Source organism: Sinocyclocheilus rhinocerous, unplaced genomic scaffold, assembly GCF_001515625.1.
Source record: "Sinocyclocheilus rhinocerous isolate Xijiao unplaced genomic scaffold, SAMN03320098_v1.1 scaffold478, whole genome shotgun sequence".
NCBI lineage: Eukaryota > Metazoa > Chordata > Actinopteri > Cypriniformes > Cyprinidae > Sinocyclocheilus > Sinocyclocheilus rhinocerous.
The window spans coordinates 2,406,890-2,416,935 of record NW_015651483.1 but is presented as its reverse complement, the minus strand read 5'-3'; the positions used below and the strand labels follow the sequence as shown (position 1 = coordinate 2,416,935).

General features: G+C 38.0%; 1 protein-coding gene across 1 annotated transcript in view; it reads right to left on the bottom strand.

The window, feature by feature from the left end:
• Window positions 1–912: 912 nt before the first annotated feature.
• LOC107712850 (opsin-5-like) overlaps window positions 913–10,046 on the bottom strand; it is a 12,386-nt gene continuing 3,252 nt past the window's right edge. Inside the window, exons 2-5 of the mRNA XM_016518212.1 lie at window positions 5,729–5,891; window positions 4,116–4,243; window positions 3,366–3,700; window positions 913–1,722 (exon numbers count right to left, since the gene is read on the bottom strand). Of these exons, the coding sequence (XP_016373698.1) occupies window positions 1,060–1,722; window positions 3,366–3,700; window positions 4,116–4,243; window positions 5,729–5,891 (1,289 nt within the window). The 3' untranslated portion in view covers window positions 913–1,059. The remainder of the gene's footprint in view (window positions 1,723–3,365; window positions 3,701–4,115; window positions 4,244–5,728; window positions 5,892–10,046) is intronic.

Genomic DNA, 10,046 nt, shown 5'->3' with positions numbered 1-10,046 from the left:
ATTACAGAATTTTCACTTTTGGGTGAACTATCCCTTTAAGCTAAAAAAATAAAACTATCATTTGAAAATTCCAGTTGGTGGTCAGTCTGTGTAAATTTAACCAACTTTTTCCCTTTTTAATGTAATTACTAGCAAGAAATTAGTATTGTAATAATTAAATATTCACTTAGTTATCAAAGCTCTCTCTAATTTGTTTTAGATCATTAAACCGTTATGCTGCCTCAGAAGTCTGTCTGTGAGGAATCTTCATGCACAAATTGCCTGCAAAGTCATTGCCTGATAAGGCAGCAAGGCATCAAGTCAGCCTAAGCTTTCGGACACAGCCAGCGTGTTGTATAATGGAAAACGTGTGAAGAAGAGAGTGTTTTAATTCAGTCCATTCAGGAAAAACATAATAGTGCAGTCTGCAATATATAATATGAAGATGTGCAATGTTAAAGCTGTTATGTAAACAGGTTGAGTGCTATTTTCGTCAAATCAATGACACTGACATTGCAAATATGCAAATAAGAACATTAACCTGAAGTTTAGGAATGTATGGTGTGAAACAGCTTATGAATACCCAGGATTAATTTGTTAACTCCAGGTAATTATAAGCAATATGAAATATGAAATGAAGCAAAATAACGCAGGATTCCATTTACCCGAGGTTTATAATGATCCAGGGCTAACTATTTCATGTGTGAAAAGTGATTTGAAAGGAGGTTTACAACAGCTGTACATGTTGTAGAGAGTACTGTTCATGTTTACCAAAGCGACTTCAATAATGCATATGTGTTCAGTCCCTCAGCAGGTAGCTAAGACGTGTGTACACTTCATTCAAAAAAACACTAATTAAAACACTAATATTTTGTCAGTTGTTCATAAGAAACATTTTCTTACAAAAAATTACTTTAAAAAACAATCATTGCCATTACTAACAAATCAACACACATAATACTTTGTTCAGAAAGTCATTTGTTGCCATGGTCTTAATTGAGGCATGTGAAAGTCTGCTCCCCTCTAAGACAAGTAGACGCAGCATGCGTAAAAACAGACACCCATGCATAGGCTCAGGTGTTACGGTTTGGAAGTTTTGGCAGCTTTGCCGTGAGCAGGCACCGTTTCCAAAGTGATCTCCAGACTGTCAATCTCAGAATGTTTCCGCCCCCTCACAATCACCCGTACAGATTTCTTACACTCCATTGATTGGCTCTTTGGTTTGCGTTCTTTTATCTTTCGGGGTTCTCGTTCCAGCTCCGGCTCCAATTCGGGTTCGGTGCTGTCCTGCAGAGACAACTGCACAGTGTTCACGTTGACGGGACAGCAGTGTGGGTAGTGCTTAAACTGCTCAAACGGGTCGTTGCACCTCTCGCAAGGGCAATGAAAAAGACCTACAGGCCCCCCCATTGATTCTGAGATAGATTGGCCTCGTCGCCGCAGGGGCCGCAGATTGAGGGCTAGCGATGGGTGGTAGCTCCAGTGGGGAAAACACTGGCACAGGCAGTAGTGCATGCAAACCCCTTGCAGGGAGTGCATGTCCTTGCAGAGGAGGTGGCGGAAGTTGGGTTTGAGCAAGAGGTAGATGAGAGGGTTATAAAGGGTGGAGGATTTGGCAAAAACTGCAGCGATGGCGAAGGCCAGGGGCGGGATATCCTCCAAATGGCCAAACGCCGCCCACATAGACACCAGTGCATATGGACTCCATGCAGTAAAGAATCCTATACACACTGCCACACTCAGCTGGAGAAAGACAGAGAAAGAGCATGATAGAGGCGTCATGCAATACGTCATGAGGACCATCATGGTATATCAGTTCTAACATTATGGAAGGAGTTAGGAGTGCATGTTGGGCTCATGTTGGCAGCTGTTCCAACACAATCAAAACTCGAACTCATTAATATTTTAGTTATATATATGTTGCTGTTCAAAAGATTGGGTTAGTAAGACTTTTATTGCAAGAACATTATTTTATATTCAGCAAGAACACACTGAATTGATCATAAAGGACAGCACAGACTTTTAACTTTGTCAACCTTTTGCATTACTTTTATACAACATGGTGTTACAATAGTGTGCTCATTATAGTCTTATATACTTAATATTTTAGAATCCAAACTTTTTTCTAATCTTGACAAAACATATTGTTGGAAAGGTCTGAGTCTCAAGATTCCATGTTTTTTGATTTTAGTAATATTGTGACAGAAATGTATACATTTGTGACAGGAAAATCCATAAAAAAATGTAATGGAGTTTGAGTGTTACTTGGTGGCTATTTTTGGTATAGTGCCAAACAAATCTCAAAGGAACCTCAATTTTTGTAATATCAACTTTAAATTCGGAACATAAGCTGGGTAATGAACTGAGAAACCAAAAGTCCCTTGATCTTTTGACATATAAGAGGTCATTGTACTATAAAAACATAACGACTAACGTCGTTAGTCTAAAAAGAGCTTATATTGAAGGCAGTCTGCCAAAATGACAGCTTGTGGCATGTGCCACTCTATTATCAATGCCTGCTCCGACATCACTGCCTGTTTAGCCCCGCCCACCAATTCGTGCATGTACTGTTTAGGAGAGAGGCGAACGCAGGTCTATGCAGAAACCAAATGATAAAGATAGCTCTGAAGACAACAAAAGATGATGCTGTGCTAGCTATTTTGGATCCAACATTAATGTCGCAACACAAGTGTGAGTAACTGTTTTCATTACTTGGTCATTATTGCTCTGTTTCTTTTTACAGATTGTTTGATATGTATTGAGATATTTAAAGCGTTTTCTAAATCACAGCAGTGTTTATCTATGAGGAATGTACGCTGTCAAACATACTGTACACAACTATTAGCCAATCATAGCAGTGGGCATTTACTTCCGTGTCTACAATCCGCTACACCTATTCAAATGGAGCATTCTGATGAGGGGGATTAAAAATAGGGACAGAAAATAGCGTATTACTTCTAAATTATGATGTTTTTTGATGTAAAAATATTGATAACAAATCTTGATATTTGGCACATGTAAATATTGTCACATTCTTTAATTAGCCTATTTGTTTTACTTATATATATATGTTTGGTCTAGGTACTCTGCATTTGGAACATGTAAATATTGTCACATTCTTCACTTGCATAATAAAAAAAAAAATAATAATAATAATAATAATAAGTGGACCTTATAGAACAGTAAATAAAACAAAAAAACAAAGGCAGTTCATGACCCCTTTAATTTCAGAAAGGGGGTTTGAAATAATATATATTAGATGTTTTGTTAAATTTTTCTTATCAACAAAAATGTAATTTTCATCGCTGTTTTAATACTGACTAAATTTAAAGGATGTGTTTGTCAAATGACAAAAAAAGTAAAAAAAAAAAAAGTGAACACCGCACCTTCACAATGATGGCCTGGATGTTGCCCATGCGCGTCTGCACCGAGATATGCTGCTCCACTGCTCTGCGGGACTCTCGGACGGTGAGCAGTATGCGTGTGTAGGAGACGATGATGATGCCACATGGCAGCAGGTAGCAGGCAATGAAGAGCACAGAGGTGTAGGAGCGGGCGACTGAGTCGTGATTGGACCAGGCCCAGTCAATACAGCAGGCTGTGCCGTAGGGTTCAGGACCATACTGACCCCAGTGGGCGAGGGGGGAGCATGCGAACACGAGTGCATAGGCCCATGCGCATGCTATTAACACACGGCCATGCTCATAAGTGAACCTATTACCTACAGATAAACACATACAATGTAATTTTATTTAAAGACAAGTTACTTTTATAAGTGAGTCATTGAATCATTCATTCTATGAACTCGTCAAAGCACTAATTCATGCAGCAACAAAACAAGTGACCGTCTAAGTCACTGAATTATTCTCTCAACCCAACCAATCATCATATTAGTGTAAAATAATATAGTATAAAATAAAATAAAACTATAATTTTATTTAAGGACAAGTGACTTTCATAAGTGAGTCACTGAATCGTTCATTCTATCAAAGCACTAATTCAGAACAAATCAAGTGACTGTTTATTTGAGTGAGTCATTGAATTATTCTCTCAACCAAACCACTAGGGATTCAGTTCAGTCACTTGTGGACTTTTTGACTTTATTTAACATAATAAAAAAATATAATGTAGGTTACCATGAAGTGGATAGCAGACTTTGAGGCAGCAAACAGTGCTGAGTATAGTGAGAGTGGTCAGAGAGCAGATTCCGAACAAAACACCACAGAAGGCATAGATCACACACACTGTTCTTCCATAAAGCCATCTGCAAACAGAAACAGCACTCAGTAAGAGAAAGCAAGATCAAAGGATCTTCAGTGGTTCTTCGCAAAGTAGTCCTCCTTAATATGCATTCTTGTCAGCCAAATCACCACTTTTGTCTTGCAAATATATTTAATAACAGCCTTCTTCAATATACTATACGCCACTATACTATATTAAGAAAAAGCAAAGCAAGTTTAAGTATATAGCACATTTGGTAATTCAAATTGCTTGAAATAGCTATGATAAGGTTAAAGAAAAATAAAAGCTTAAAATCATAAGAATAAGAATTAACACAAGAATAATAAAGAAATGATAAGAAATAAAAAAGTATATAATAAATAAAATAAAAAAGACAATAAAAAACTAAACAAAATAACATTAAAAATCATATAACATCTCAACAAAAATGTTTCAAGGATTGAAATGTATTAAAAATGCATTAATGCAAATGACACAGACTGAATAGGTAAACTGAATTTTGTAAATGCATAAACAACAGTACATTGTAAATTACCACCCTAACAAACATTGTATCCGTATTATCCACATATTCAAGTAAGAGATGAATTAATGACAAAATGTCATAGAGTTTGATTGGATACAAATCCCCTGATGTCAACAACAAAAGATAAGGGTAGCAAGCTTAAAAGCCTATTTATTTCGCTATGCACAATTACATGATTATTTGCATTTTTCCACTGTCTTGAACTCACACACCCTATAAATGTGTAATCAAGCATTTCAAGGGCCTCCCTAAAAAGACATTCTCCCTTGTAAAGGATTCAAATGTGCCTTGGGTTGGTTTGTGGCTGTTTCCTGATGTACAATCCATCACTCAGACAAAAAGAGAAAGACATAAATAAGGGACAAAGTCTTGGGCACACCTCTGACTTACGGTACATTTCAGATGCAGCATGAAGTCACATAAACTAATGACTGCAATTGTCATTCTTAACCACAGTCTGAAGTAAAGGACAGTTTAACCTTGATGACTGTGGTCTGGATTTACGTGCGACATGTGCTCTATCTGTGACACAGAGTCGTTTAGCGCAAAAGAAGCCCTTGGATTTGGCCTGTCTCCTACATTCTTTCCATGTCTCCACAAATCATTATTATCTTTGCGTTTACTGGCCGGTTTCGTCTTGATGGAGCATTGAACTGAATGTGTGTGTGCCTTTTTAGTTTGGATTATATGAACCATTTTGCCTCGGAAACATGATAAGCTGAAGCGAAATGACAGCTAAGTATGTGTATACATGATACGGAGGGAAAGAAAGAGAAAGAAAAGGAGAGCAAAGAAAAAAAAATCTACCTTTACAGACTCAAGACAAATCAATATAAAAAATGTAGGGTTCTTGAATCTCTTGGAAGCAGGGTCCTGCTGTTGCAGTTACACTGCAGGAACGCCTGCATGCTGGTCCATAACTGTCTTCGCTCTTTCCTGTCTTTTTCCTAGTTTTTCAGAGTTTTTATTTCTTTGTGGTACCTGTGTGCGAGACTTGAGGTGACCGCGAGGGGGTAGAGGCTGAGTGTCATGCCCAGGTCACTGATGGCCAGGTTAACAATGAAGAACTCGGCCGGTTTTAAGAGGTGCTTCTTCTTGTAGGACACATACAGCAGCATACTGTTTCCACAGAGAGAACAAACACCTGCAAAACCAAAAACGTGAGATGAATTTGTGGTATGATGAGGTGATAAATTCCACAACATTTTTGTGAAGGTTCATTTTTCATCCACCAACATATTGGAACTGACCCATGCTCTCATTTGTAAATTCTTGATAAAAGTGGAAGAGTTGCAGAAAAGATATTTGGCAGTGCAGTCTGTAGTCCCAAAAGACAGAAAAGAATTAGCGTTTTGTAGTGATGGGTTCCCTCAGGAGTTCTTAGAAAGGCAGTTTTTGGTTTATTAGTAAAATAACATTAGACTTTCAAGCCTGTTCTGCTACATAAATTTCACATACTTCAAACATGACTTTTGAAACGGCTGAAACTATACTTTGACTTTATACTTGTCATGTCTCTTGGACTTGAGCTAATGACTTGAAACAAGTCGGTGTGTGGAGAATCAAAGACATGGGGTGTATGTCAAACGTCATCTGGCCATCGGCTTGTTGGAGAAAGTGTTGACAGCCATATGAACTGATGCCTATATCTATGGACTTTTAAGATAATCAGCTAACTTAGCTAGTTGTTTTTATTCTTGGAATTTCATTCAATTTTAATAGAATGTTAGTGAGAAAAAAAGACTTTTAGATATCAGCCTGCATATGTGATGGACATCGGTTATGATAATCTTTGGTATCTCCTTTTAAGACCTCGAGTAAAACAGCTCTATATTTAAGCACATACAGAAGACCTGAACCGAAAGCAACGCAACCTGTGGCCTGTAGCACGAAGCCGGTTTCAGTTTTTACCCAGGTAAGTTCACATTTAATTTGAGCAAACTCTGAGTTTTCGGGCTCAAGAAGATTGGTTGGTTTTGAGCAGGTTTCGTCACCATGGTAACATACGGTTCACGGCTAGCTTTATTCTGGGTTAGAGATCGCAAACCTAAACTGAACCAATCAGCTGTGAGCAAAGTGACATATAGCTGATGCAGTGAAGCCACTCCCCCATATCTCTCACTCCAAATTAAAGCAGTTTACAGTCAAAGAATTTTAGTGACAAAGTTGCCCGACTTTTGCAGCTACTTATTTATTTATATTATATTAATTGTAATTGTTTATAATTCATATAATATATTGACATAATTATTATATGAAGTGGCAATTAATTTTAAGCTTCGTATTTAAATGTATATATATATATATATATTAAAATGACTAAAAGTGAATTGGGCTGACTCTCGCGATAAGTGAATCCAAATGACGCTTTGCTGATGCTCTCCACGTTCAGTGTGATTGGCTGTTTGCTGCACGTGTCACAAGTTCAGGTGCACACGCTCCAGAGTTAATCACAAACTCTGGTTCAAACTCTGAGTTGACAGAGAACATTTATATAGAGATTTGTGAGCCCGGTGAACCTGATCTAAACCAGGTTGGCTTTATCGGGTTTTGTCAACTCAAAACTTACTGAGTTGCAACTCTGAGTTTGTTCATCTCGCTTCGTGCTACAGGCCACTGTTGTCTACTAAACGTAAACAATGCTGATTACATTCAGCGAAAGCATGCGCATGCTGAATGTAAACAATGCTGATTGCGTTGTTTACGTTCAGTGGATACTCTCCAAAATGGCGGAAGACGGTAACTCGGGGAGAAAAATTGTTGAATAAATTATATTATTATTGTTTTCTTTGCGCACAAAAAGTATTCTTGTAGATTCGTATAATTACGGTTGAACCAATGATGTCACATGGACTATTTTACCGATGTCCTTGCTATGTTTCTGAACCTGGGAACATTGCAGTTGCATTGCTGTCTATGGAGGGTCAGAGAGCTCTCAAATTCCATCAAAATATTACAGTATTACAGTTACCATCCGTTAAACAGCTAGTTGGTTCCCAGCAGGCACAGGACGTCAATATAACGTCAGGCTGATGCTGGACATGACGTCGGACAGACGTTGCATTTTGGTTGAGAATGAAAATCAGGTTGACGTCAGTATTTGATGCCAATTTGACGTTGACTTTATGTTGGATTTTGTTCACACAACCTAAAAACAACAAATATCAACATCAGCTGATGTCGGTATTGGACATCAAATTAACATTGACATTAGACGTTGAATTGACATTGAGTTTTGGTCACCCGACGCAACCGAAATTTAACTAAAAAGCAAACTTCTTATGAGGTTGTGTGCCTGCTGGGCTACTTTTGATGCCTCAACCCCTCTTTGAAGTCCAACAATCCAATAATTCCTAGTTCCCTTTCAGTCGGTCACTCTCGACGTCACGTCGGATGACCGACGAAATTGGGATCTCGCTTAGAGAGACCAATCCACTTCGAGTGTAAACTAACCGTCTCGGCTCCTCAGCGAAAACCTGAATATGCGGTGCATCTGCTGCCTACTTATACTCACGCTGTGATCAGCAGCAGCTGGATGCAATAATCGCATGCCAATGTGCATTGGCTCGTTTAGTTTACACTCGAAGTGGATTGGTCTCTCTAAGCGAGATCCCAATTTCGTCGGTCATCCGACGTGACGTCTCCGTTCCCTCCTTCAGGGAACGAGGGTTACCATACGTAACCGAGACGATTTATTTTCATAATTTTCACGACTCGTGAACACATGAAGTCACCAGAGCAGCAGGCAAGCTTGGAATACGAAAAAGCTTTCATTTAACGGATGTAAATATTGCTATTACATTGATTTTGTGAGAAGAAAAGATGATCTGAACACCAATGTGTAAATTGTGGCATTATAGAATTTGTGGCATTACTTTACTCTGGCATTACATGGCTTGCCCAATGTGGTCCAATGTGGATTTTGGTCAAATGATGAGGCAGAAATTGTAGAGCAATGAAGAATACAAGCACAGAGTCAAACTTCCAAGAAGCCTTTACTGAGAATGCAGATGTGGTACAACACATAACACTAAACAATAACCGACAAAGGATATAACAGAATCAGGAGTATAAATACACACATGGTAAATCAGGAAACTAAAGAGGAACAGCTGGACAAGAATTAGCTAATCAGAAAATATGGCAACTAATGAGAACTCATAACAGACATGACAGGAACTGAACAAAAAATTTGACAGAAATATATTGTTAGTAACATTTCAGAAGAATTTACAACTTCTGTGGGGCGTGAAGGAAAAGTAATGTAACTAGTAGTGTAATTAATTACTGTTGCCGGAAAGTAATAAAAATAAATAATATAAATAAAGTAATAATATTGCTTTTGAAAGGAGTAACTAGTAATGAGTAATAAATAAATTTTTTTGAGTAACAAGCCCAACACTGGCTGTAGATCACTACACCATTGTGCTGCCTCAGAAGTCTGTCTGAAATCAGTGTTGTGAGGCAAATGCTGGCTGCAAAGTCATTGCCTGATAGATTGGGCAGAGAAGTCAAAAGCAGACAGTAAGCGATAATTGTACTTCATACTTTGCTTTCAGATGTGGATCCCTGCTGTTTGTGAATGCAGTCGTGTAAGACAATTATACATAAATACTTTGATGACAGACTTTGCTCAGCCATTTCAGAACGACCAAAACAACATTTCAGATGCTGTGCAATGAGATCAGTCCACTGGTTAGTCAAGTTATCCCATCCCATCGTGCAAAGTCACATGACTTTTTCGTTGCGCATGTTGGAATTTATTCGGTAAATGTGTTTCCATCGTAGTTTATGTGCATCTTTTCTTATTGGATAAAAAGTTTATCCTACCCAATTGTGCGAATAAGTTTTTTATGCACATTTTTAGAATGTATGCACATCGTGGTGTTTCCATCCAGCGCTTTTTATGCGATTTTCAAAAATGCGCAATAGGTGGATGGAAACATAGCCTAGCTAATGTTTCTCACATTATTCCACTACAGTATTCCCACAAACTTTTCAAAAGAGCAAGAAAATGCTGAGAGATGGAATATGGCAGTTTGAGAAAAAAAGGATGTCAAATTATCAGTCACACCCTCAGAAACTTTATTTAAACCCCATCACAGCAGTGTTAACTAGTTTAGTTACTATATCCCCCCCCCCCAAAAAAAATGTGTCATCGCCATTTGAAAAAAAATAATAAAAATAAATGGTTCATACTCTATTAAACATAGAAAACACTATATGGTCAGTAATGCAAGACACATTGAAGTAGCAATGTTGTAATAGAAAACAGTAAAATATATGGTTCAGCATCCAC